General features: G+C 54.7%; 1 protein-coding gene across 5 annotated transcripts; it reads left to right on the top strand.

Moving 5' to 3' along the window:
* The first annotated feature begins 65 nt into the window (after positions 1–65).
* LOC123355911 (survival motor neuron protein 1-like) lies at positions 66–26,849 on the top strand. 5 transcript variants are annotated; one of them, XM_044998771.1, is made up of 10 exons: positions 66–329; positions 21,412–21,483; positions 21,805–21,933; positions 22,390–22,587; positions 23,102–23,296; positions 23,961–24,086; positions 24,894–24,962; positions 25,573–25,695; positions 26,063–26,141; positions 26,575–26,849. In XM_044998771.1, exons 1-10 carry the CDS (start codon positions 213–215, stop codon positions 26,832–26,834), a joined length of 1,368 nt encoding a protein of 455 aa, XP_044854706.1. In that variant the 5' UTR covers positions 66–212; the 3' UTR covers positions 26,835–26,849. The 5 variants fall into 5 exon arrangements, with proteins under 5 accessions (XP_044854706.1, XP_044854709.1, XP_044854708.1 ...); XM_044998774.1 differs by having other exon boundaries at positions 71–329; positions 26,063–26,148; positions 26,575–26,707; XM_044998773.1 differs by having other exon boundaries at positions 73–329; positions 26,063–26,152; positions 26,575–26,709.
* Positions 26,850–27,656: the final 807 nt, after the last annotated feature.

Genomic DNA, 27,656 nt, shown 5'->3' with positions numbered 1-27,656 from the left:
GTGGCCCCTCCTTTCCTATTGGTTCTTCGGCCACAAAGGGAAAAAACCCGGTGCCAGCTGATTGGTTCTGGCTCTGGGGAAAACAGCAAGTGGCCCCCACGTGGGGCGGGGGACGTTTTGCAAGAGGTGGATTTGCTTAAAAAAAAACACACGCGAGAGAGAGTTTCGATTGAAATTTCCCAGCAGTTTTTGTTCCTGTGCTGGGCAGAGGCATGGGATTTCCACAGAGCTCCGGGCGTGCAGCCGAGCTTCGCAAGCTGCTTTGTCCAGGGGAAAACAAACCTAGGCGAGATCCCTTGCTGGAGAATTTGGAGGGGCTATTTTTAGAGGCAAGAAATATCCCAAGGGTTTGAATTAAAATGCATGCCCTGGAAATCCCTCGCCCCCGCTTTCCCAGGGACCCCCCCCCCGGCCATCCTTCCCCGGGCTTGGGCTGCAGCTGTTCCGGGACAAAAATCACACCCAGGCGAGGATGCATTTTGCAAAGGAAAAGCAGGGACGTTATGCAAAGGAGAATCGTTATTGTCTTCCACTCCAGAGCAAATTCCGAGATGCTGGAGTTGGGGGGGGGGGAGGGGTGTGTGTCTATATTCCTAGGACTGAGCTCTGGAGCTGCACAAAGCAAACGTGTCTAGTGAATTCCCTGCTCTGCAAGGGCGCTTTGTCTCCCCCATTTGAGCAGGGCGATACCCGTTCCACCTTGTAGGCAGAGAACGAAGAGCACCCAGCTGCGTGGTGTGTAGGCGGCGGTGGGGAAAGGGTGAGTTAATCATGAGGTTTTCGAGCCAGTCATGGTTTCTGCAGCTTGCAAAACGTTGTGACTCGTTTCACAACAACCCCTGCAGCGTGCATCATGTTTCCTTGGCTGGGACTTTTCTAGGTTGTCCTCTGTTTTCCTCTTCTGCGAGGCGGCTCAGACCCCAGGTGCAGACTTTATCAGCCCCGCTTCTGATGCACGCGCCTGCTGGCTGCAGACAAGGCCCGCTCCAGGCTCGCGCTCACCGCGGGCGCTGCTTGGGTGGCAAGATTTATTTCAGGCAGAGAATGAACCAGCCTCCAAATGCCTCTCAAACCCGGGAACTCAAACAAGACACCGTGTACTTTCCCGAGCAGCGGAGCTGCCAGGGAACTTGCAGGGAGCGCTGCTGGCCTTCGGCTTGAATGCGTTTTCCAAAGCGAGCTCTGGGGGGCTTGCGAGGTTCGCGTAACATTCCGCTCTGCAAAGCAGGTGGGAGGGCAAGCCTGGCGCCTGAACTTTTGCAGAGGTGAAAGGTCCCCGGTGCAAAACAGCGCGTGTTGCAATAGGCTCGAGGCTAACGCTGCAGGGGGGGAGATTAGCCCCAGCTGGATTTGCAAAAAACCAAACAGCCCAGACAGTGCAAGAGGCAGCTTGCTGCCCGGCTGGTCTCTCTGGAGTTGCAGGCACAGGGCAGGGGGACCGAGGACCGCCCCGGGGTTGCAATGACGAGGGGAGGCGCTGAGGCCCTGGGGTCCAGGCTGCAGAGGGGCGAGTGTCTCCCACCTCTGCCCCTTCCTGCCCGGGGCGCTCGGCGGTGGCTGCTTGGCGCCCTGCGGTTGGGTGTCGTTGCAAACCCGGCCGGGCGCTGAGCGAACCAGCCAGGCGGGCAAGGCCGCCACCTAGCGGGCGCGGCGTGCAGAGCAGGCTGGCGGATGGCCTGGTGACCTGTGGTGCAAACAGCTCTGGGGGGTTGCGCCCCCAAACCCCCTCCCTTGATCTCAGTGGGAGTTCCGTGGGCATCGGCCCAGATCCCCCAGGCTGGGGAGGCACCTAAATCCCTAGGGGGCTCTGGGCCTGAGAGACAGCTGGAATGGGGACTCTAGAGGTATGACAGGACTGGATAGCAGGGTGTGTAGGGGGATGGCTGGGTAGACGGATGCGTGTGGAGGGATGGATAGAGGGCTGCGTATGGAGATCAATGGATGGATGGGTAGACAAAGGGTATGCACTGGATAGATACCTAGATGGGTGTATACGGATGCATAGACAGAGGGGTGTATATGGGGTTAGATGGGTGCATACGGGGTTATAGATGGATAGAGGGGTGTGTATAGGGATAGATAGAGGGGTGCATATGGGACTGGATGGATAGACAGCGGGACGTGTGTGGGGATGGATAGATAAGGTCGCTAAACATGGTGATAGATCCAGGCTCCGTAGTAACCATATTGCAGCAATTAGAACAATAAGTTAATCACATGTAGTAGCCTTTGCTGAGGCAGCTGAGGCTGTGAGATCCTGGGCGGTGGTGAGCGCCCCTCGCTGGTAGCGTTTGGATCATGTGAATAAGGAGGTTGCAAAGATAGGAGCTAACAGCAGGTCCCGAGGGGCTCACGCTGGCCGGCCCCGGCCCCGCAGACAGCCCCGCTGGTAGGCTGGGCTCTAGTGGGAGTCACCCTCAGTCCTGGCTCGGGGGTGGCTACCCCTGCTGATGAGCCATGCTCCTCATTAGCATTCTTCCTCTGCGTTCCTTGCAGGATCGTGGCACTTCGAAGTGACTTTCCTGAGCCAGGCCGCTGTTGCGCTAGGCGCTGGATAGACACAGAGTACTGCCGTCCCCAAGCCTCCCAAAATCTGGAGTCGCCCCCCACCCCCTCCAAATCATGAGATTGACTTAAAAAATCACAAGATCCTTTTCGTTTGGCTCCTGGGCTGGGAGCCTGCAGGGGCCACGGGTTTGAGCTTTTCTCTGCCACCGGGTGGGCTGCAAAGGTCCGAGCTGAGACTCGGGTGATAGCTTTCGAAACGCTCCCCCCGCCCCGAGCATGACAAGCCTCCTCCGTGTGGCTAAGGGGTGACTTGCTCACAGTCTGTGAGTACCAACCCACGGAGCAAACCTTTGCTAATGGGCTTTTCCCCCAGCAGACGATGGTGTCGCGAGGTCACATGGCTGTCAGGTGACGCCGGATAGAGTCAGACTGGATGTAAGACGTCCGTCTCGTACCGGGAGCGTAGCCATCAGAGCAATTCGTGAAGCGTCGTGATGGGTTCTTCATCGCTGGCCGCTTTAAAATCCAGACTGGCTGTTTTCCTAAAAGATCTGCTCTGGTTCCAGCGGGAATTATTTGGGGGCGGTTCTGGGCCCTGCGATGTGCAGGAGGTCAGACTAACCGATCGTGCCGGTCCCTCCTAACCCTGGGATCTGTGCATCTCTGAGCGGTGAAGACTCCAGGCCGTGTTCCAGTTAAAACCTCCCGTTGTGTCCATGCATTGTTAGTTTGCCACGCGGCTCCCCGTGTCGGTCCCGACCCCCCCGACGGCGCCATCCTCTGCAGTGAGGGGCTGGCTGCCTGGGAAGGGCATGTCACCGGGATGGAACTGTGGTTGGGTGCTGCCACCTGCCGACCCAGCGTGGTGACAGCTCACAGACTGTCCCGGCAAGATAAGGTGGCAGAAAGTGGGTGCTGATTTTGGGGGTGGAACGTGAGACGTCTGAAAGGGGCCTGGTTTTCAGAGGTGCCTGGTGGAACAAGCGAAGGGCTTAGCTCGAGCCGTGTTCGTAGGTCTGTGTTATCTAGTTAATACGAGCCGCAGGCAGGCAGAGACCCACCGAAACCGCCTCAACTTGCACGCCCCAGGCGGATCCGACTTTCCTCTCCGCTCGGCTTGTTTTTAAGGCCCAGCCTCCCCACCCTGTTGTTCTCCGTTCCCTCCGGCTGCAGTCAGAGAACGTTCTGTGTCGGCCCAGGGTAGGAGCAGGGCAGCCTGCCAGCTCCCTGCTCACTGCCACAGGCCAGCCGTGCTCTGGCTTGGCCAGCACAGTGTTTTTCTGGGAGCTGATCGGGATTTATCCTGCAGCAAACTCGGCCTGGGAGCTGCAGCGAGGCAGCAGCCTGAGACCAGAGACGGGGCTGGGGACGCAGTTTGCAGCTGGCATGTTTCTGGGGCTGCAGGAAGTGCGTGTGTCTGATGCCAGGGGTGCAGCATGGCCCCGGGGCGAGGGCTGGGACCCAGCGTTGGGGGCAGAGGGATGGCGGGGAGCGGGGGAGTGGTGGGGCAGGCACTGGGACGTCAGCACGTGCAGCTGCCAGGTGGGGACCACGTGAGCAGGGGCCTTTGGCCGCTGCAGAGCCGGCAGGAGGCACTCAGCCCTCCCTGGGAGATGCCGTCTGGAGCCAGAGCCCAGCTCCAGCGAGGAGGCAGCTCTGGGGAGCTGCTTCCACAGGCTTGGGGGGGCTGCGACAGACTCTGATCCCCCAAACCCTTAGCTCTTCCTCGGCCTGGCTCCCACCAGCCCTGCCTGGGGCCCGCTCTGCAGGGCCCGCTCCCCTGGTGCCGGAGCCCCCGGTGCTTCCTGGGTGCGGTGCTCAGGTGACATCTGGGGCTCCTACCTGGTTGCCAGGGCGACAGAGTTTCCATTCACCTGCTTTCCCCGTGGGAGGCGGCAGGGCTTGGTCTGGGCAGCCAGATGGGGCTGGAGGCAGCTGCTGCTATAGCAGTGCTGGGGGAGGGGGGTGATTACTGAGAGACGCCCCCTGCTCCAGCCACGTCCTCTCCAGGTCAGGACAGAGGCCAGAGCACGTCACCCCTCCCTCTATCCCTGTCCAGCCCCCCTCATTTACCTCTCCATATACACCCCACCCTCTCTCTAGCCCCCACCTTTCTCGCTATCTCTGATCGCTGCAGTACCTGGAACTAGCGACCCCCAGGAACCTTGCCCTCGCCTTCGAAGATACATGCATGCAAAAGCCCCTGAGCTTTGCCAGCCACGGTGCAGGCAGAACTGGCGGGAATGTGCTTGGCTGGCAGGTGAGGGTGGGCTGGACCGCAGGGCAGCCCTTGCCCAGCTCAGCCAGGGGGGCAGCCCAGGGCTGGCTCCGCTCTTGCTGCAGGTGGGGCTTGGCGAGGGGAGGGGAGTCCTGGAACCTCCCTGCGTGGGCAGCCGGGATGCACCGGGGGGAGGTGAGGCTATTTCCTGGCTTGCCCGGAGCAGCAAACACCTTCGAGCCAGTGGCCCTGGGAGATGAACAGAGGGGACTTCGGAGCCAGCAGCTGGGAACACCTGGGGGACCGGAGCGAGGCTGCCTGACCCCGGCTGTGGATCCTGCCCCGGGGCCATTCACTTGGCTTTGGTCCAGCTGCAGGAGCTGATTAGCAGCATGTGTGTCTGGGTGAGAGGCAGCTGGTGCTGCCTGAGTGACCCCATTGTGCCGGGCATGTGTCGGTCCCAGCTGCGGTGTGTGCGGGGCCAGGTGATGTGTGGGGCATGTGGGGGGAAGCCCCCCCTCTCCCCTGCCCTCCTCTTGACCCCTGCCCAGATTTTCTAGGCAACCGGCTGTGCTGTGGCTGCTTCATTCTTGTTCTTAATCCCTGGATTTGAGGTGCCTGCCGGAAACACGAGTCTCTGGGCTGCCAGGGCCCGGGACTGAGGGGCTGAGCTGGGGAATGGTCAGGGAGGTGGGGGGCAGGCAGTGTGTACTTGCATGCACGTGGGTGGGTGGGTGAGCTTGCACGCTTGCGTGAACGGTTGGTGTGGGCACTTGCTGAGTAGGCACGCGTGTGCGTTACATGTACTCAGGCCTGTGTACGCGTTGAGTGGGCAGCTGAGTGTGGGGTGCACACGGGTGGAGGCAGGGGTATGTGTTGCGTGCCCTCACGCGTGTGTGTGCTCAGGTGGGCGTGAGTGTTGTCTGTGTGTGTTGTGCGTGTGCATGAGCATATGTGTTGTTCGTGGGCAAGGGTGCAGCTGTGTGTGTTGTGTCTGCTCTTGCTGGCTATCCATTCCGGGACGGACACGTGTTACCTGTCTGCAGATCCTGGCATCAGGGAATGTCTCCACCTGGGTGTCTGACCCTGGCTCCCCACTGGCTGCCTGGCTCAGCGCTGAGATGAGCACAAAGGATGAGCAGCTGCAGTGGCCATCCTGCCGAGGAGGAGTCACAGGCCAGCCAGAGCCCGCACGGGTCCTATTCCTATTCACCAGCTCAGCGCGGCTCCTAGCAGCCAGAGCCCGCGGGCACCAGCTCAGCCTGCTGACAGTAACCTCAGGCTGGGAGATCAGGCCCGGCCCATTTAGCTGGTGTTACAGGAAGAGGAGTTTGGCAGATGCTAGCCCCGGAAGGAACTTGTGTCTGCCACCCCACAACCCGGAGTGAAAGGCCACCTGGCCACTCGGCACCCCAGCCAAGTGGGGCGCAGGAAAGAAACAAGCCGCTCCCAACAGGCTGCCCCCATCTTGACCCCAGGTGGATCGTGATTGTCGCTTTCACCTGTGGAACTCGCTGCTGCAGTGGTTGAGCCAGGCAAACAGCCCTGGAGAAGAGGGGTCCTGGGCTGGGGGCCAGGATGTTTGCAACTGTGGGCTCTCGGTGCTCACCAATCAGGGTGTGAGATGGGGGCAGGCAGGACTCAGGAAGGAACCCCCCCCGGTCCATCAGCATATAGAGCTGCAGAATTCAGGGCATTATGGGGAGGAGAGCTTTGGGGATGGGATTGCAGGCCAGAGGGCTCCTGGGGCTGGTTGGCTGGAGAGGGGATTGGCAGCAGCTGCATGTACCAGCTACCTCTTGCTATGGAGACAGAGAGCGTCATCCCACCCCCCATCCACCTGAGCCCTTCGCTCTGAGCCAGGTCTCCCACCCTGGGGGAGGGAGGGGGCGCTGGGGTCACGTGCCCGCCATGCTTGCTGCCATGTGCCAGAAGGGACAAACAAGCACATGGGCTCCACGGGCAGCTACAGGCAGCTATTAGCTCCAGGCAGCTGCTCACTCCCCAGCGCTTCCCAGCAGCGTGGCGGGAGTGTGTGCAGTGGGGGGAAGGGGGGAGGGCTGTAACGACAAGGCTGCCCGGCTGCGTGTGTGCGCCCAGCACGGACACGAGGCACAGACGTGCTCCACTGCATGGGAAGCACCTGCCGGCAAAGCACAGGTTATGAGCCGTGGGTATTTATCGGTGCCTGGGGGAGGCGGCAGGGCTGGTTCTCGTGCGGGTTACATGTATGTGTGTGTGTAGTGTGCAAGGGGGGAGCATGCGGTGGAGGATGTGGGGGGGGCTTGTGAGTGTGCAGGGGCGCGCTGTGTGAGGGTTTGGAGTGTGCACGTGAAGGTGCGAGAATGGGAGGACTGAGGGTGGGAGGATTGTAGATGTGTTTCTGCAGCATGTGGATGTGTCAGGAGGGTGTGCTGTGCAATGGTGCATAGCATGAGTGTGCGAGGGGCTGTGCTGGGCCAAGCTGTGCAGGGTGAGTATGTGCGGTGTGGTGCACAGCATGAGTGTGCGAGGGGCGTGCCAGGGGACGGTGCACACTGTGAGTGTGCAAGGGGATGGAGGGGGTGGCAGGAAGGCACATCATGTTGACTGTTGTATTTATTTCATTTACACATCACAAAGGTCCCCCCTGGTTAAGATGGGGCCCATTTTAGAGCCACTTTTCTGACTGCAGCTCCACCTTAACGTCTCTTCTTGTAACCACGTCTCTCCCTCTCTGTCTCTGCTCCGCTCTCACAGCCACCGGCTCCTCCACATGAGCCCTCCCCACAGCACATCACGCTATGTCCCCATCTCCGAGCGCACAGGATGCTGCACGGTACACCCTGCCAGTCATAAAGCTGTCCCGTGGCCAGGCTAGCAGATAAATCCTGGACCCAGAAGAACTCATGGACTGGAAAAACACTGGCACTTTGAAAAAGAACAGAGCTGAGGGGTTTTCCAGGTTCTCAGACTTATTTGCTTCAATTTTGACTTTGGTTCCCAAGGGAAAGGGAATTTCTGACTCATAAGCACATAAGATCTGCTGTCCTGGGTCAGACCCGTGCTCCACCTAACCCAGTCTCCTGTTTCCTAGAGCAGCCGGTACCACAGCTTCCTGGGGAATGCCCAGAACAGGGCAATTCTGGAGCAATCCACCCCTGAGTTCTCCTCCTGATTTCGGGCAGTCAGAGGTTTCGGGTCACCCCCCCTTGGCTAGTAGCCATTGATGGAGCTTGTTTGAACCCTGTTATACTTTAACCATCACCGTATCCCACTGACAGTTTGTTCCACGCAAACGGGAAAGGACATCCCCATTGTGGTGAGGGCGGGGATCAATTGTTCTCTCTGGCCACCGAGAACAGGACAAGAAGTAATTGGTTGATTTTGCAGCAAGGGAGATTTAGGTTAGATATTAGGAAAATCTTTCTAGCTAGAAGGCTGGTTAAGCGTTAGGGAGGTTGTGGAATCGCCACCATTGGAGGATTTTAAGCCCAGGTTGGACAAACACCCGTCAGGGATGGTCTAGGTTTCCTTGGTCCTGCCTCAGTGCAGGTGGCTGGATTTGATGACGTCTTGAGGTCCCTTCCAGCTCTGCATGTCTGTGATTCTGTTCTGTGACGTGGATACAAATCATTTCCCAGCTGGTTGCAAGGGCAGCCGGGGAAACGGACCAATCAGTGCAAACCACCGGCATAGCAACGTTGACACCCCCAGAGCGCTGGCAAATTCCTCCCACTCTGGAGCCTGCCCGGGATTTTTAAAAGCCGCAGCTGGTCTCTTGTGTTTTGCGAGAGCTGATTGGGACCCACATATCCAAGCGTCTCACCCTAAGTGGGCCTGAAATCCAGCAGAACTGACGTCTCCCTCCCCTGGCTGTCGATTGTGGAACGGGCCAGCGCCCCAGGTGGCATTTTCAGCACGTGTCAAAGTTTCAATATTAGAGCTGGGTGGAGGGGCCCCGATTGGGATCAGGGTCCCGGTGTGCCTGGCCCTACACAGATCCATGGTAAGAGACAGTTCCTGCCCTGAGGAGTTTGTGATCTATCAAGACAGACAAAGCATGGGAGGAGAGGATGGATTATTATCCCCAGTTCCAAGCAGGGAAGCTGAGAGAAAGAGACTCGGCCAACGTCACGCAGGCAGAACCAGGAAGGGAACCCAGCTCTCCTGGGTCCCAGCCTAGAGCCACAGCCAGAGCCACCCTCTCTTGAGTCAGTTCAGCTTTGCTAATAGTTGCACAAAGAACGATCTGCCTGCAGCAGGGTGCTGGCTCGGTTCTAGTTCCCGAAAGCGTCCTCATTTCTTCCGGGAAAGAAGGGCTGGTTCCACACCTCGTCCACACCCTGCTGAGCCGAATAACCATTGTTCAGAGAGGAACTGAAAATATCATTCACGGCTCACGTGGCGGCTTGGTAAAGACCTGGAGGCTGATCTCAGTTACCCCGGTGCAAAGCCGGAGTCATCCCCCTGACCCCCCTGGAGGGAGTCAGTGCAATTGCTTTGTTATGAAATATCCATTATGAGAATCATGAGCCCTTGTTTCCTGGTCTGTGATTACTTCAGGCAGTCACGAGTTTATAAGCAGAAATTGCTCAAGACCTCAACATAAAAATCTCACTTTGTGCCTGTGCTGCTCCTGGGTACGTTGGTATCAACCCCTCTCGGCAGCACCAAGCACTAAGTATTTTAATCTCAACTAAAATTCCCACCACATTCAGTTCAAATAAGTCTTCAAAATGTACATGGATTCTCACCTTTACTCCATGGCCGACATCATCCAGCACGGGATAGTCGATAGGTTTTTGAATGTACCTTACAGGATGCTCCATGTTCGCCGGCACTATAATTTTATGAGTTCTTGATGTGTTCTTATCAGTTGTCAAAATACTTCTCTCTGCCAGCCACTTTCTCTTTATGGATGTCCACGGTCTTAACTCTTTGCTGACTGTGGCCATCCACAGGGGGAGGGATAGCTCAGTGGTTTGAGCATTGGCCTGCTAAACCCAGGGTTGTGAGTTCAATCCTTGAGGGGGCCATTTAGGGATTTAGTTGGGGTTGGTCCTGCTTTGAGCAGGGGGTTGGACTAGATGACCTCCTGAGGTCCCTTCCAACCCTGCTATTCTATGAGTCCAGCCTAACTGAGATTAGCCTCTGGCCCGAAGGAGAGTAAATCAACATGGCCATCTGTGGATTCCATTTCAAAACCAGATGGGCACAACCAGCTGTGAGACCACCGGGAACAACCTGCAGCTGCCTCGGGAGGATCACACTGAGGACCTTGGGCAGCACACCAGGAACTTCAGCAAGTCCTTGGAACATTGGGACAATCCAACTCCTGCCAGTCAGTTGAAAACCAGCTGCACCAAGCGAGGCACTGTGAGCTATTGCTGAGCGCTGTTGAGATGAGTTCCTGTCTGCATCCTGTAAAACTTGCCCATACCAGTATTGCCCTGGCCTCTTCTTTTGTCATTCAGTGTTGAACGCATTCTAAACCAATATGCATTTCCTCACCTTTTGGGGGTGAAGCCAGACTTTAAGGCACCTGCTCCCCTACATGGTGTAAACTTTGCTTGTGCCAATCAGAAACGAACACAAACAGGTTTTGGGCCCCGTCCCCTATGACACTTCTATGATGTCATTGTGGGTACTTTATGGCCTGCCTGCCATGTGCAGGCAGAGAGAGGAGAAAGAAAACGAATCCTGTGTATACCCGTGTATTCTGTGTATACCCGTGTGTCCTGTGTATACCCGTGTGTCCTGTGTATACCTGTAACCGAGCCTGATCACCTCGAAGCCTCTCTCTCAGCTCACGTGTTTCAAATAGAGCTTCTACGTTTGCCGGTCGTTATGCGTTGGTTTGTATTTGTAAGTATCAGTTATTACTAAATGCTGCATCTTTGTTTATAAATATTGTTAGTAGATATTTTAGTCATTGTGTGTTTTAAGTTTCATTAACTCTATTAGCTAATCATACGCTGCTCCCTTACCCCTTGTAATTATCCCCAATAAAACTTTTAAATTGATTAAGTTTAGTGTGTGTGTGTGTGTCTGCAGTTTGCATCGTGACCCACACTCTCCTTGCATCCCTTACCAATATAGTCTGTTGCCACGTGCAGCCTGGTAAATAACAGGCCTGCATTTTCTTTCGCCCCTGCGAGTCCGTGGCAATCCACATGGCGTCACGAACAGGATGCAAGGGAGTTGGGCCATGCCCGTGGCATGCTGCAGACCGCACAGATTATGAAACTGAACAGTTCCAACATTTGCAGTTTCACCTTTTTACTAGCCAAAATTCGACTAATCCAAAAATAGAATGGATCTGTTCCCTTGGCTCGGGCAAAACTCTAAAAGGCTATACTGTGCCTTTAACCCTGGCAGATACTCTGAGGCTGTTTCCACCGTCCTGTTTAGCATAATATGCAAGGCCCTTGATCTGTGCTCTGTCCTCCACGGGGGCACAATGTTTGCAGCTAAACAGGCAGCCCCAGGCTCTCCTAAAGATGATAATGAGGAGAAGACAGAAAAGGTAGAGCCCATCACTTCCCCCCCCAGTCCCTCTCAGAAAATTTTGCCACCCTCATATGAAGCTCCTAAAACTCCTCTGTATCCAGCTCTGCCAATGAATCTAAAACTGTAGCAGAAGCTTTGCCTATTGCGATAACTAACCTCGATGGAGTTAATCTTTCTTGGCTCAGGTCTCGCTACGTTCCTAGGTTGCTCTTCACCCCCTCTTCCCCCCCTCCGCCTCTCCTCACTTCGGCTCTCTCTTTTTGTTTTAAAAATTAAAAGCTATAGTTTTTACAGAAACCTCCAAAAAATAAAGCAATTGAAAACAGAACAAAACAAGAAACAAAAAGAAAACAAGGTAAAAACTTTAAATACGGTAAATTAATTATTTTAACCCTCCAGGAATGCAACAGCTGGAATTATTCCTAACTTTCTTGAAGATATGGTTGCCAAGCAACAGAAGTGCACTCTTTGCTTCTTATTCTAACCACTAACTAATATTTGTAACATGGGCTCTTCTTATTTCCATATAGCAAAGTTTTAAAATAATGTTAAATATAAAGTAATGCAAAATTCCTTGTTACCGAATTAATACAATACATTTGGCAAATACTAATATATTTTTATCAAATTTATGCTACAAGTTTTAAATAAGGTAATAATTTGTTTATTCAAATGTTTAACCCTTTTACTTTTTATTTTTGGTTGTGTTATTTTGTATAAATATGAATAGAATTTTGGCGCCATTTGTTTTTAATTGTAAGTTTGTTCTGTATGTCATGTGTGTGTGTTGTGTCTATGTTGTGTGTGTCACGTGACTATTTTTTTTTTCAAAAAAAATATTTTTATTTTGTTGCAACAAAAGTCAATTTTATACCCTTTTAAAAATATATATATAAGATGTGGTACCACACTATTTTAAAATCATGGTTGGGGTGTAATCATAGTATATTAACACCAATTTTTGTGCAAAGTTCAAAAAGGTTTCAGTTACAAATATATGTACATATATTTCTGCCTCAAGAAATAATGCAATTGCAAACAAAGGAATTCTCTTTTATCAATCACAGTTTTGTTTTTTAAGTTTCTTTTTTTTAATTTGTTATTAAAAAAAAGTGAGGGGAAACCTCAACATTAAGGTAAAGATAATATTAACAAATGTCAATTTCTTGTTTGGGCTTTTTATAAACTTGTTTGCACTTTTAATTATAGTTATAAGAATGTCATAACCAAAATGTTTTAAAATAACAATTTATGCATAAAGCTAACCCAAACAATTTCAACAGGTTTCCACCTTTGGCTCCCAAACATAACAAAAAAAGCATCATAAAAGTATACCCTCAAATACCCTCAAAGTATTTGCATGTATCTGTATTTAAAATTTATTTTGGTTTAATTTTATAGTTGGTTTGTATTTGTTATACTGCTCTCCCTCACAACATCTTTGCCCACTGCTCTCCCTCACAACATCTTTGCCCACAGAGCCCTTAGGAGAGGGTGGACTACAAACTTGGTTTGCCGCCTACTGGGTGCAGGAGGTCAGCGAAAACCAGTCCCTGTCAGCACTGAGTCCAGAAGATTGTCTTGTTTGCTCCACTCAGTTCTCACCTAAATATCCATTACCCTTTCAATTTGTACCAATAGTTTATAATTTTTCTTCATTTAATATATCTAGTGTAAATTGTTCTTCCCCCTATGTGCAGTGGGCTGCTTTTACTGTTTGTAATAATTGTTCTTCACAATTTAATTCTTATGTGTTTCCAGTTCTTAATGCTTCAGGTCGAAGTGATCATAGCTTTCCTTTAATTGAGAGTATTAAAGTTCCAGCATCTCATTGTTGGGTTTTTGTTGGTAATAGTTTAACCCCAGCCCCTACTTGGGTTGGTACTTATTCTAATTGTTCTATGTGGAGTTTCTCTTATGCTAATACCTCCCTAACTTAACCCACTCTTTTTGGACTTGCAAACAGCAGCTTCCTTCCTCGCCTCCTCTATTGTTAGTTTTAACCCTGTTGGTTATATGATGTTACGTGATCAAGTGCTGTTTCAATCCCTTGCTATTGAAATGCTTGCTAATACTACAGGCAAGGGCCTCTTCTTAATTAATCAGCAGTAAATACATTAATGATTCAATATTTGTTACAATCTTCCTCATTTTGTACTAAATTTGCTGAAGTATATCCTAACTTTGCTGATAAATGTTGCATTTCTTTGCCTTCTATTTCTCCTAATTTGTCCTCAATTGTTAAAGACCTGCAAACGTTGAGCTCTACTGTCAGAGAGTCACGAGAGTCCTTCCAGTTTTGGTCATGGCTCGATTGGCTTGGCCTTGCGCCCTACTAATCCTATTTCCAATCCCTGTTTGTGTCCCTTCTGGTTGGGCTCGCTCTTCTCTGTCTCAGATGTGCCTTCATTAAAGCCTGCATTCACAAGTTTGGTGCCTCGGCCTACATCGCTTCCACCCCCGAAGCGCATCCCCTCGTAGGTGGGGATGAGGAGTCGGACTCGGAAGTTTAGGTTTTCGGCCTAACTATTTCGGCCAGGGCACGGGGGCATGTTGAGATGAGTTCCTGTCTGCATCCTGTAAAACTTGCCCATACCAGTATTGCCCTGGCCTCTTCTTTTGTCATTCAGTGTTGAACGCATTCTAAACCAATATGCATTTCCTCACCTTTTGGGGGTGAAGCCAGACTTTAAGGCACCTGCTCCCCTACATGGTGTAAACTTTGCTTGTGCCAATCAGAAACGAACACAAACAGGTTTTGGGCCCCGTCCCCTATGACACTTCTATGATGTCATTGTGGGTACTTTATGGCCTGCCTGCCATGTGCAGGCAGAGAGAGGAGAAAGAAAACGAATCCTGTGTATACCCGTGTATTCTGTGTATACCCGTGTGTCCTGTGTATACCCGTGTGTCCTGTGTATACCTGTAACCGAGCCTGATCACCTCGAAGCCTCTCTCTCAGCTCACGTGTTTCAAATAGAGCTTCTACGTTTGCCGGTCGTTATGCGTTGGTTTGTATTTGTAAGTATCAGTTATTACTAAATGCTGCATCTTTGTTTATAAATATTGTTAGTAGATATTTTAGTCATTGTGTGTTTTAAGTTTCATTAACTCTATTAGCTAATCATACGCTGCTCCCTTACCCCTTGTAATTATCCCCAATAAAACTTTTAAATTGATTAAGTTTAGTGTGTGTGTGTGTGTGTCTGCAGTTTGCATCGTGACCCACACTCTCCTTGCATCCCTTACCAATATAGTCTGTTGCCACGTGCAGCCTGGTAAATAACAGGCCTGCATTTTCTTTCGCCCCTGCGAGTCCGTGGCAATCCACAAGCGCTTGTTTTTTTAACCCTAATTTAAAGGGAGGGACGGATGGTGTCTCCTGGGATGGTTTATTGGTCTATATAAGATCAGGTTTTCGGTGCTAGATGCAGCAATGACGATAAAGACAACAGAGCCTGATTTTTTTCTCACTGACTTTGTGACCGCATTGGCTTCAGGGAAGTTACTCTGGATTTACTCCGAGGAGGGGGGTGAGACTGGAATCAAGGTGTCTCATGCAAAGGCCGTGGGGGCAGCTCGGCTGATGGGTTGGAATTTCAGAAACGATCACTCCAAAATGTGCCTAAAATGAATACGCACTTAAGGCTGGAGTTGGGTGCCAGATCCCCCGGGTGCCGCGTAGCGAATTCCCGTAGGCACCTTTGAGACTAGATTTAGGGATTGAGCTAAGTAGGCTGATTTTAAAAGGTGCTGCTTACCACGATTTCACTGGGGTCGCTTCTAAAGGACCTCGGCAGATCCGGCTTCTTATTCAGGTGCCCAAATATGGACTTAGAAACTTCCCTCATTTGAAAAATATCACCACCGTCACTTTTCAGTCCCCGTGTCTTTTTCTTTGCAGGGTGAAAGACTGGGACAGCGGCATCTGCTCCACAAACCGTTTCCTGGCTGTGTCTGCAGTTATTCTGATTGCTCAGAACCTGGCAGGCAAGGATAAAATCATGACTCCAATCAATTACACTTGAAATAAATATTTATGGCTTATTATTTTTTGGCAGGGAAGAGTAAAAACCCTGTCCCCGGCTCGTTAAAGGAAATTAGTTGTTGATTAGTATTTAGATTAGCACATGGTGCGGAGTTTAATGAAGAGCAGTCGTTTCAAATGGTGCCGTTTCTGCGTGTGTATGGAAAACTCATCTAAAATGTGGGCTCGTGTGGAGGTAGGAGACCAAAAGAAACCAGAGCTACTGGGCCTGTTCTCCGCTGACCTGCCCCGTGGCAGGTAAATACCCGTGGGCGGGTATTTACACTATTGCAAAATGGAGGTGACACGCTGCCGGTGAGCCAGTTTGCACTAATGTAAGTGACTACACCAGGTGCAAGGAAATTGAGACGGAGGCTCAATCTAGCCAGCGATCCCCAGTGTTTGCTGATTTCTGGGAGCCAAACTGAGACGCCGTTTCTCCCCAACAGTTCTGGGTTTGGGGGGATTGTCCCACTTTGACCCCCCCAACCCTCTCTCCTGGTTGAAGCGGAACATTTCCCGCATTGAGCTTGCTGCGTTAAAGTAGAACCAGTTACTATGAGTGACTGAAAATACAATTCAAAGGGAGGGTGCAAGCATAGCCGCAAAGTGGTATTTCACTTGTGCAAAGTCACAACTCCACGTGTTTCTCCTGGGTGGTGTGACGAAGTGGGAATGTTCTTAATGTTTGCTCTGAATACTGTGTGGGTGCCTCGGTTTCCCCTATGCAGTTCTTAAGTATCTAGGTGGTGGGATAAGGGGGTGTGATTGTTGCAGAGCCCTAGAGGGCCAGTGTGATGCTGTCTGCACAGAGAATTGCTGACGCCCTGTCTCCTGGTAACTGACGGCCTGGGCCCCTCCCCTGCAAAGGAGCCAACTGAAGGGGTTGGAGAATAAAGAGATCAGGGGACCTCCTGGCCCAGGAAAGAGACAAAGGCCAGAGAAGGGGGTTCGGTTTGGAGCTGGCTGGGGAAATGGAGGGGGGCCAGACGGCAGAATTGGGGTGCAGGCCCACTGGTTCCCCAGGATCCCCGCCTGGGCAGACTCGCTGCGGGAAGCGCACGGAGGGGCAGGGGAGGCTGAATGCTCCGAGGTGAGACCCAGGAAGGTCGAAGCTGCGTGAGCTTCTTGCCCTGGGAGATAGTCTGCTCACAGAGAGGAGGCCCCCCAGAGTCTGACTGGCTTCGTATGGAGCCGTTCCAGAGCATCGCCCGGTGATTCCGTGACAGGTGGTCATGCTCATGGGGTTTTTTATGACTCGCATCCTCTGTGTGTCATTAAACCCCGCACTTCCACCTGGAACGCCATGCCCAGGAGGAGCTGGGTTGGAATTTGAGAAGGAGTTCAGAAAGCCACAGCCGGCTGCACCGCGTGAGCGTTAAAATGAGTCACGGCTGGATTGGGTTAGCGTATCGGTAGCAGAGTCTCACATGATTAAAAATGAAACTTGAGTACAGGCCACAAATTGCAGGATTATCAAATAATTAAATACAAATAAAATGACCCCCACCCCCCGAAAGACTCAGCAACAGCCATGACTGATGAAGACGCTGTGGGTTGGTCCAAGACAAAAGGGAAAGTCTTTGTCCGTTGAAAGGGACTTGGCAGGCCCAGCACCATTTTCTACAAAGATCAAGGGGAGGGCGACCGTCTGCTTTCCAGGAGCGTTGCAGAGCTGGTTTTTCTGCTAGTCATGGCGAATACAGAGATACCTCAAGGCATATCGTTATGGAGAAACATGCGAGCGGTGCCAAGGCTGTGACAGTCAAAATCATGGGCAACTTTGTTCCCATCTGCTGGGTCAAAAATGAGTGATAGTGAACCAAAGCTGCCGTCTGATTTACAGAATGTCTTTCGGAGCATAACGTCCCTCGTGCTAGCGGTGACCATGCTAGTCCTTCATTTAAAACAATGCTCCTAGACTCCCAGATTGCCAAGAGCTGTGCATGTGCTTCCACAAAAGTGACCCCTGTTATGCAAGGGACAATTCACCTAAAGCCCTTGCAAATGAACATCGTGGGATTGAAGGCTTTGAATGATCCTTGGCTTTGGATGCAAGTTCGGACGAGGTCGGGAAGTATTTTCCATTCCTGGTTGCATGCAAACACCCAGAAACATACAGTCTCACAGCTACGGAGTTTGTAGATATGGTTACTTTGCACATCAAATAAATCTCAGGAATTTTTCGGATGGAACCAACCGTGTGCTATCAAAACACAACGTTGCCTGGAATAAACGTTCTACGTATTTGGCAGATAATGCTGCAGACTTGTCCGGAAGCACCACAGTGTATTATCTCAAATGAGAACTAAGCAAACAGTGAACCAAGGAGCGTACGCCCCTGCCATCTCGTGCACTTAATGGCAGAGCACGCATTGAAAATCATTGGCGATGAAAGCTGAGGGTTCGATCATTGACATTTACAGTCACTGTCAGGGAAGGGTCAGAATGGTGCCCTCACTGACTAAATACACAGCATTTTGCAATGCCAGCCTGAAGATACTTGTGAAGCACGTGAAAATGTTAGAACTGAATGACAAGGGCTCTTCTGGGCAGTGGCCGGCATCTGAAGTGGTTATATGGGCTTTGGGACACATAACTCGGCAAGAAAGGAAAACATGATCCATCCAAGCGCATATCAAACACTTGGTTGAAGCTGTGCAGTTATTTTTGCAAAGCGCTGGATTACATGACAAAGATGGCAGTGTTGTTAGAAGACCCTAAATTTAAGAGCCTGGCTTTTGTGAGTCCAGCCAGTCGTTTATCAGCATCTTTCTGCAAAATAGAGGTGATAACGGATCAATTTTCTGATGTGATCAGTGTGCACCAAATTTCCGAATTTAGGATGCTCAGATCTGTGATGCACTTCTGGACTATGCACTATGAGAACAGATGAATTTTGGCATAAAATATCTCCCGTGAATGACTTGATAAATGGCCAGGCAAGATTTTCTGTGATTCCAGAACATGTAAAATTCCTGTTTGATCACCCGCAGCCATGCTTTATTCAGCGTTGGACGGGAAATAATAACTGACATGAGAAGTTACCTGGGAAAAAATCCTCTCTCCTAGCAGCCTGGCCCCCTGTGTATGAAGAGGCGTGGATGGTGAGGAATGCACACTCTGTGCCAAACCAATATCTTTTCCCACATGAAGTGCCAGCAGCAGCAGCAGCAGCAGCCTTCACCTGAACTGCACAAAGGCAAAACCTGCCACATCGATCAGTTTGTCCAGCCACCGGGAACACTCTGCAGAGGAACGGAAGCTACTGTTTTGCTTACTTTTGTTCTAGCCAAAATTGGCTGTAAAATTCAGTAACGAAATAAATTTGGGGGCTGACAGTCGTTTCGGAATTTGTCAGGGCTGAAGACAGAGAGAGAGAGAGAGATTTGTCGGGCTTAGTTTCTTTTGTTATTTTGAACATGTTATAAAAAACCTTCCCCAGAATGTAATTACTTGATTGATTATTTTTTTTAAATGCATCCTGCTTTAGCCACTCGAAATGTTGGAAGCTCTTAGGTACCTGGGGCCTGATTTTCATCAGGGCTGTGGACCTTTCACTCCTGATGAATTCAGAGCTCAGCGATCGCTCAGCAGAATAGACCACCGAGATATACAGCCATCTGGGAGCCCCGTCCATGGCCCGCCGAATGCTGCTCGGACAAGGAGACAGGGAGGCACCCCCGCCTCTCCGGCACAAACCTTCGCAGGGAGCAGTTGACTGAAGGCCACCCAGAGGTGCCTTAGCTTCCCGGAGAAATTGTCCACATGGCCTTGGGTGTTGCAGAGTTTTGGCAGCTTTCACCATTGCTTCACTGGGGCCAGAGCTTTTTCTTCTCCTTGCAGAGGGGCTGCAGTGGTCACAGCTGCAGGTTATTAAATCGCCGTCGTGTTTCATGACAGCTAGGATTTGTTTAGTATTTTTATTTACATTTCTAGGAGGGTCTAGAGAGCCTGCTGGGGCCCCACAGACACAGAGTGAGAGAGTCTCTCTGCCCCAAAGAGTTTGCTATCGAACTAGCCAAGACAGGATCATTATCCCCACTTGACAGATGGGAAACTGAGGCACAAAGAGATGCAGTGACTCGCCTAGCATCGCCCAGGAAATCTGCAGCAGACCTGGGTTCCATCCAGTCTCTGAACCACAAGGAAGCCTTCCTTCCAGGGGGACCTCTGTTTTTTAGGCTCCAGCCTGAGATCACGTCCTAATCCTGATAACCCAGCCTGAGCTGAGCATCGACACAGCTTGTTACACCGATGAACCCTCCCGCACCCAGCACAGCCTGCGAATATTTGCTGTCCCTAGACGGCGCCATGTACCTCCTACCTACAGGGGCCGCTGTGCAGAACAGGCCGGCGGTCCGCCTGCCAGCCACCACTCTGTGGCGGGAGAGCAATGCCTTCTGGGGGCTGTAGTCCAAGCGTCCCCCGCTGCCCTATAGAACGCGGCTAGGGGTGAGGGTGAAGAAAACTACATTTCCCAGGGAGCCTTGAGGGAGTCCCTGCATGCATGCATGGACTCTTTGCAAGAAGTTGTGGGCTGGGGGCAGGCTGCTCCTGCCCTGAGATGGTGCATTAGGGGTGCAGGCTTCGATTGCAATGGCTGAGTGTGCGGGGGAGATAGTGTATCAGAAGGAGGGGCACCAGGTAAGTGATCGGGGGGGCGGGCAGGTTGCAACCCAAATGCGTCAGACTCTGGAACTGCTGGAGATCCCCATTGGGCTTCAGGGCCGCAGAGTTTGGCCTCTAAAATCCTGGGGGGGGGGGGATTGGACTCACAGATAGGACTCAGTGTGGCTCCCCCTCCCCCTTGCAAGACAAGGTGAAGAATGTGCACTTGAAAAAGCTGGAGTCATTTATTTTGCTGCTTTGCACTAAGTTCAAAGGGGGGAGACGAGAGAGCTGGGTCTGCCCCCTCCCCAGAAGGGAATTTAGCTGCTGGGGGCTGGTTAGAATACCCTGGAATCCAGCCCTAGCTGTGGGGTGGTTGCACCCCCCGGAGAAGTGGGAAACCAGCGGATGCAGAAGCCTGGTGGTTATTATTAGCATCATTATAGTATTTATTCCCTACCCTGAGGGTTGTATGCGATGGAGAAAAGCCTGTATACTTCTTGGTTTGAATGTTACAGCCGTGACACGGATTGGTTTGTTACAAAGGTTTCAGCAGTGCCAAACCTCGTGGGGGGTTTCTTGTCTGGGGTTTTAGGGGAGTGAATGAGCCCCTGCCCCATGTTATGGGGGTGGGGGGAAGACTGCTGCCCAGCTTGCTTTGTGATTTGTTCACAAGGGGCCCTGATCCTGCCCAGAACTAAGCAGGTGCTTAACGTTAAGCCTGTGAGTAGCCCTGCTGAGTTCAGGCAGCACTCGTATTTACCTTGATTGGGAAACAGCATGGCCTAGTGGGTAGAGCAGTGGGCTGGGTTTTTATTCCCAGCTCTTCCGGTTTCACGCTGTGCGACTTTGGACTTTTCCCATCTGTAAAAGGGGAAACACGTATACCTGCCGTGTACCGCATGGCTAAGTGTGAGGTGTCATTAATCCACTTCTGGCGGACTGGAGTTTCTCCAGGGGGGGATGGTTTAATGTGTCCAGGCTAATCAGGACTGTGTCTTTTCAGGGTAAGCCTCAGGGGAGGTGCCAGCTGCTCTGGGTGAACTCCCACTGGCATGCCTTTATTTTCTTATCTCAGCATCACCAGACCCCAGCATACACAATCATGAATCAGAAAACATGAGATTGCCTTAAAAATAAGATTTGGGGTCCTTTTTTTTGTTTGACTTTCTGAGGTTTGAGATTTCTGGGCTCATGCTTTCAAGCTTTGCTCTGCAGCTCGGTGGGCTAGAAACCGTTTGGATTTTTAAATGGAAGCCGAGATTCTCTTATGATCCCTGGATCTCAAGAGCTTGGGAACTTCCACACCGATCATGCGAGTTGGCTGGGAATAAAGAGAACGTTCCTACTTGCAAGTGCTAAGGGCCCAATTCTGCGGGAGTCGGCGTTACCAGGTCCCGGTACAGGACCGGGGCATGCGGTTGTCTCTCTGCCTGCCAGCGTATGTCATGCTCTCTCTGGGTAGCTGATTCTGGTGGCTGGGCTCAGCTGAAGGACGCAGCCCCACGTTGTGTATGTAGACAATCCTCTGTAACGGGGCGTGTGCTGTTTGCAGATTGCAGACTGTGCCGCGTCCGACGACCGCGCTCTGATCCGCTCCTATGACCGAGCCGTCCGCTCCTATAAGGTGAGGCCCTCGGGATCTCCAAACCAAACTTCTGGGGATGCTTCCCCCGTGTCCCTCCTTGTTGGATGTGCTCCCCAAGCTGCCTGCTCCAGGTCTCGCTGACCCCAGCCCCTGTTGGATTGGGGCAGAGGCTGCAGTCTGTGCTCCCTATGGGGCAGTGACCTGGGATGTCCCCTCCCTCTCCATGTCTGATGCTCCCCCAGCCCTGCGGGGAAAGGTTGGTCCTTCCAGCCTGTCTCAGGAGGGACGGGGAGACAGAGCAGCTGCTCCTCCCAAATCCCCATCCTTCTCTCAGCCGCCACAGTATCTCCAACACTGCAGGACACCCTGGGAGCTGATGACACGGACCAGGCATCCAAGAGCTCTGAGTCCTCAGCCTCCAGCGGGGCCGAGAGCGAGGGAGATGTGGAGGAGGAGGAGGAGGAGAAGAAAGAGGAGGAAGGCTCCCAGGTGAGTACAGAACAAGAAGCGATCTGTTACCAGCTGTAGAACCAGCCCATCCCACTTCTGTTGGTTCCACCAGGACAAGAGAAACCATTGGCATCACATAGCAAACTCAGCCCTGGGTCCTGGGGGTGCTGGTTTCTGTCTCTTTAAGGGGAGGGACTCCTCTTGGCTCCACCCCCATGGCGGGTGGGGCTCTCTCATGTGCACACCCAGAGGGGAGGGCCCTGTGGGAATCTGGAGAGGGGTGAGGGCAAGGAGTCATCCCCGGGGTTCTGCAGGAGGCTGCAGGATCCAGCATTGGGGTTGGGGCAGAGTGTGGAATAGTGCAAATGCTGCACTAACGTGTGCGTTGCACAGTGATGGTTCATGCTGGGTAGCGTGGGCTACGGCTCATCTGTTACCCGTGCTGACGCGTGCCCCCGCCGTAGCCCTGAGGCCCCTCCCTGTGTCTCCCCGCAGTGGAAGGTGGGTGACGCCTGCGGCGCCGTCTGGTCCGGAGACGGGCTGCTCTACCCGGCTCGCGTCGTCTCCCTGAGCGAGGAGGGGGACGCCTGCGTGGTGGAGTATGAGCACTACGGCAATCGGGAGGAACAGAGGCTGCGGGACCTGTTCCCCCCCGACAGGAGCCCGGACGACTTGCTGGAGCCCCGGCGAACGGTGAGATACTGCAGGGTGGGGCTGCGCGGAGTTTGGAGTAGTGGGGACGCTGGCAGGGTTAGCCGGGGAGCCTGGTTCGCCCCCCTTAACCTGGGCACTTCGCCCACCCTGCGGGGGAACTGTCTGCTCACAGGTTCACCCATCTCAATGGGAGGTGGTGTGGTGGTTAGAGCACGGGGCTGGGGGCCAGGACTGTTCTCGGGGGGTGGGGGAAGTGTGGTTGAATGGTTAGAGCAGGGGAGAGCGTCAGGACGCCTAGGTTCTGTTCCCAGTGCGGGAAGGGGAACGGGGCCTTGTGACCAGAGCCTGGGTCTGGGATTCAGGACACCTGGGTCCGATTCCCAACACACAGCAGAGCTCTGCCTCCCTCTGACGCTGCAGGGGGAGGTGGAAGGTGCTGTCCCGAGCTGGGGTTTGGCCGGGACCCCGAGGCAGACACAGACTCTGGGGCCCCGGGGGGTCCCTAGCAGCCAGGCTGTCTGTGTGATGAGCCCCGGTTGGTGCCGCTCCCCAGTGGAAGGTGGGCGACGCCTGCAGCGCCATCTGGTCGGAGGACGGGCTGCTCTACCCGGCCACGGTGCGGTCGGTGGACGCCGCGGCGGGGACGTGCCTGGTGGAGTTTGTCGGCTACGGGAACAAGGAACAGCAGGCGCTGGAGGAGCTGCTGCCCCCTTGTGGAGCCGTGGATGGGGACCTGGGCAGCTGGAGGGTGAGTGCCCCCCCCATTGGATGGGGAGTGAGGGCCATTAAAGAAGCGGCTGGGGTGTGTGAAGGGGGCTCTGTTAGTGAGGGACTGATTTGGGAGAGGGGAGATCTCGGCTGTAATCACTGCAGCAGCCCTGAGTCCCCCATTTAACTTTCCTTCCCCTTAACTCTGCCCACTCATGCTCCCCCCCCACCCTGTTTTTCTCTTCACTTCCCTTTGTCCCCCGATTACCCCCAAAGCTCAGTGCTAGGGGGCGCTGTGGTGCAGCGGGCAGGGGGGCCCAGTAGGGGGCGCTCTCCCCTGCAGTCAGTGCTGGCCCCAATACCACTGCTCAGCGCTAGGGGGCGCTGTGGTGCAGCGGGCGGGGGGCTCAGCAGGGGGCGCTCTCCCCTGCAGTCAGTGCTGGCCCCAATACCACAGCTCAGCACTAGGGGGCGCTGTGGTGCAGCGGGCGGGGGGGGGCTCAGCAGGGGGCGCTCTCCCCTGCAGTCAGTGTCCCCGCTTCTCTCCCTTGTCCAATCCCCTGCCAGCTCTGTGCCTCCCCCCTTCTCTGCGGGGTCCCCTGGGGCAGGTGAGGGGGTCGCAGGTCTGGCACTGTCCGTGCTGGTGGCAGCACAGGGCACGCCTGGGGCACGCTCTGCTCTGATCCCTGTGTCTCCTTGGCAAGGCTGAAGCGGATGCCCCCGGAGTGCCCAGGGGACGCAGCCCCAGCTTCCCCCACGAGCCGCCCCACAGCTGGAGGAGGCAGAGCACGAAAGGGGAGTGGGCACATTACTTCCCCCCGCCGCCCAAGGTGAGTGCCTGGGATTGCCCCACCGGGGCAGTGACCTGGGGAGCTTAAACCGCAGCCCCCTCCCCACATGTCCTCCCCCCCACATCGCAGGAAGACGAACACAAGATGCAACCTCAGAGCCCTGCAGCAAAGCAGGGTTTGGTCTGCTCAGGACTCGAATGGGAGACTCCTGGGGAATCTAGGGGAAAGCCCTGGCTGCTGCATGGGAACGAGATGTCTCAGAGGTGGGAGCTCTCCCTGGGGGGGGTCAGTGCTGACCCCACAACTCCTGGGTGATGCTAGGGGGCACTGGGCTGCAGGAAGCAGGGCCGGGGACCCAGTAGGGGGCATGGTCCCTTTGGAGTGGGTGCTGACTCCAGGGCGCAACATGGCAGTAGGGGGCGCTCTCCCCTGGCAGTCGGTGCTGCCCCAGTACCCCAGGGTGGAGCTGGGGGGTGCTGTGCTGCTGGGAGTAGATTGGGGAGGGGTGTCACTGTCCCTGGGAGTCAGTGTTGCCATCACACAGGAGCAGTGCGATGGCGGGGCCTGGGCCCACGGCCCTTCGAGCAGGGGCTAGCGGGATTAGCCCCTTCTCCTGCCCCGGCCACGTTCCACCCCCTTTAAATGTCAGGGGCCTGTACCAGGGCCCCCTCCCCACTTAGCCCAGACCCGGGGGGAGGGGAGGGGAAGGATGGGGGCAGCCCATTAGGGTCTGGGGGCTAGTGACCCATGCCCCACCGGGGTTTTGGAACAGCTGACGGGAGATGCTGGCATCACACCGTGGGGTCCTCTCTCTGGGCTCACGCCCGCTCTCTGCCTCCCTTTCAGAGCGGCTCCTGGTGGCCCGGTCCCTTGCTGCCCTTCGGCCCCCCGCCGCGCAGATCCGCCTGCCCCCCGGTGAGTGTACCCGCTCCTCCTCGGGCACCCGTTTCTACGGCAAACCCAGAGCCTCCGCGAATCCCGCCCTGTGGGAAAGGGCCCTGGCCGTTGATCTCCCGGGCTGGAGGAGGGGGCAAACCAGTGCCGAACCCAAAGCCCGGGGGCTGTTTAAGGGCGGTACTGGTAGCCCACTGCCATCTCTGGTAGTCCACGCTCTGGCCAGACTTCCAGGGCCAGCTGCCATCCTGCAGCATCCGATCCCGGGGTGGCCACCCCTCTGAGCTTGGCATGGGAACCCAGCGCTGCTGCACCCCCAGCTTTGCCCAGGCTGTCACTACCCTCTGCGGGGGGGGGAGGAGAGCCCCCCCCGCAGGCTGGAGCACAAAGAAACCACTAGGTGGCGCCAGTGGGCTGTTGATTTGTGTGTCACTGTGGGGAGGACTCCTGGCAGGGGAGGGGGGGGGCGGAGCCCCCACTCTGGAGCCACTCGGGCAGGAGGGATCAGGTAAAGTTCCCGGGTCCCTGTGCATCCTGGGTGAGCGACCCCCCCCCAGGGGAGGGGATCTCTGCAAGCATCTTTATTGCTAGGGAAGGTCCCTGACCAGGATCTCTGCTGCTGCTTTTCCAGATCGTCCCTCCCCCCCCGCCACTGCTTCTGGACTCGCTGTGCGCAGAGGATGATGAGGGGGGGCCCCTGGCCTGCATGCTCCTGGCCTGGTACATGAGCGGGTACCACACTGGCTTCTACATGGTAAGGCCTGGCTGGGGGGGGATCTGCCCCCTTGGCTGTCTTGCCCCTCTCCCCAGTGCTGCAGGGTGGGGGCTGGGGCTGCACTGGCCACGGGTGGTACCACCCCCCCCCCACTGCGGAGGGTGCTGGCGGTGCTGGGCGTGAGCCGTGCTGCCTGCAGCCCTGAGTTTAGCCTCGTGAGATGAAGCTAAATGGGGGAGGGGCTCGCTGGGACATGGGCTGGATGTCCTGAGGGGCTCCCCTCACTGTAGGGGGCTGGGGGCAGAGGAACGGGGGTGCATCCAGGCACTGAGCTGGCATGTGCCTGGGGCTGGATTCGAACTAGCAGCCTTCGGGTGCTGCACGTTAACCCTTTCGTGCCTTGCAGGGACTCAGACAAGGCCGGGCGGAGGCGGCGACCCCCCCTCCAAAGCAGGGACCACGGCGGAAGAAGTCGTCCCCGCGCAGTTAGGGGCAGGTTGGGTTTGCACTGTGTGGATATTGGGGCGGGGGAGGGCAGGGAGATGAGGCGCTGGCTCCCGGCTGTGGGGCAGGAAGTGATCGGGTCCATGTGGCACAGGGCTCTTCCTCGCCCCCAGATCCGCCAGTGCCCCATAGTCCTTATTCCCGCCCCCCCCCCCCAGCTATTCCACCAGGTGCCTGCGGACGTGGCCAGTTGTGCCAAGCTGCCTTGTGAGGTGGCTAATCCTCCACTGAGACCCTTGGGAGCATCTGAGTGCTCCCCCCCCACACTCCAGGGATCTCTAGGGCAATCAGTCCCTCTGCTGCCTCCACACCCTCCTCCCCTGTCTGAGTGGGGAAGCTCTGGGGGACCCCTCCCCCCTAGCAGGGGGCAGCGGCGTCTCCTCCCCCTCATCCCTCCCCCGTTCCTGCTTGCAGCTGGGTCTGGCTCCTTGCTCCCCCCCGGCGGGCTTGAGGCAGCGGCACCGTCGGCCAGAGGTCTCCGCGCTGGCGCCGGCGCTCGTGCTTCGAGGACTGGGACTCTGCAGTGCTGGGTACCAGCTCGCCGTGCACCCCGGGGAGGGAGAGGACAGAAGCAGCCTTCGTCCCGTGCTGGAGTGCAGGGTGTGGAGGCATCGCTCCCCAGCGGCAGGCGTGCGCAGGCGGGATGGCTGGGGCCCATCGCCAGTTTCCAATAAAAGGTGTTTGTCAGACCCTGTGCTCCAGGGAGGTTATTGCTCTGGACGGCCGGAGCAGGAAGGGTTTTCCCGATGGGGGGATGCCGGTGGGCTCCCGTGTTTGAAACATGCTCACTGGGACCGAGCTGGGCTAAGGGGCTGGGCTGCGCCCTATACCCGTAGGAGTTCACACCCCTCCAAGGCTGGGTGGCTTTTCAGGGGAGAGGCCATGGGGGGGTCACTGGGTGCTGTTCTTGAGCCTGTGACACACAAGGAGCAGGCTAGATGATTGGACAGTCCCTGTGAGTCCTGCGTTCGAGTCCTGCCTCTGCCACAAACTCCCTGGGTGGCCTTGATCAAGTTGCTGCATCTCTGTGAAATGGGCAGAATGCGCCTGCCCTCGTCCTGTGGCCAGGGCCTGTGTCTGGGCAGCCCCCAGCGCTGCGGTGCCTCGAGCTGCCGGGGTGCATCTCTGCATCGGCACAGAGTCAGAGCCGGGCCCTCACCCTGCTCGGGCCTGTGAGCGTTGGCCTGGGCAGCACGCTCCCTGTGCCTGGCTTGAAGGGGAAGCCAAAGTCCCCGTCCTGCCTGCACAATCGAGCTCTTAGTAAATGCAGGGATTTGCCCTGGTGCCTTAAATCTCCCTGGTGCAGCTTTTCCTGTTCCTTTGGGGCACACTTGTTTGGGTCACTCTTCTGGGGTGGGAGGCTCTGTAATTCTCTCATGTTCTGCTTGTGTCACTTGTGTTCTCCCTGCTGCAAGTTCCCTCCCAGTGGAGCTCTCCTGCAGCGCCTAGGTTCTCGCACACGTTAACAGAGCGTGTCTGAGCGGGCCGGGCCGAGC

The sequence above is a fragment of the Mauremys mutica genome, chromosome 24 (assembly GCF_020497125.1).
Source record: "Mauremys mutica isolate MM-2020 ecotype Southern chromosome 24, ASM2049712v1, whole genome shotgun sequence".
Classification (NCBI taxonomy): Eukaryota; Metazoa; Chordata; order Testudines; family Geoemydidae; genus Mauremys; species Mauremys mutica.
The sequence above is the reverse complement of the archived record's forward strand: the minus strand, read 5'-3'. Positions and strand labels throughout refer to the sequence as shown.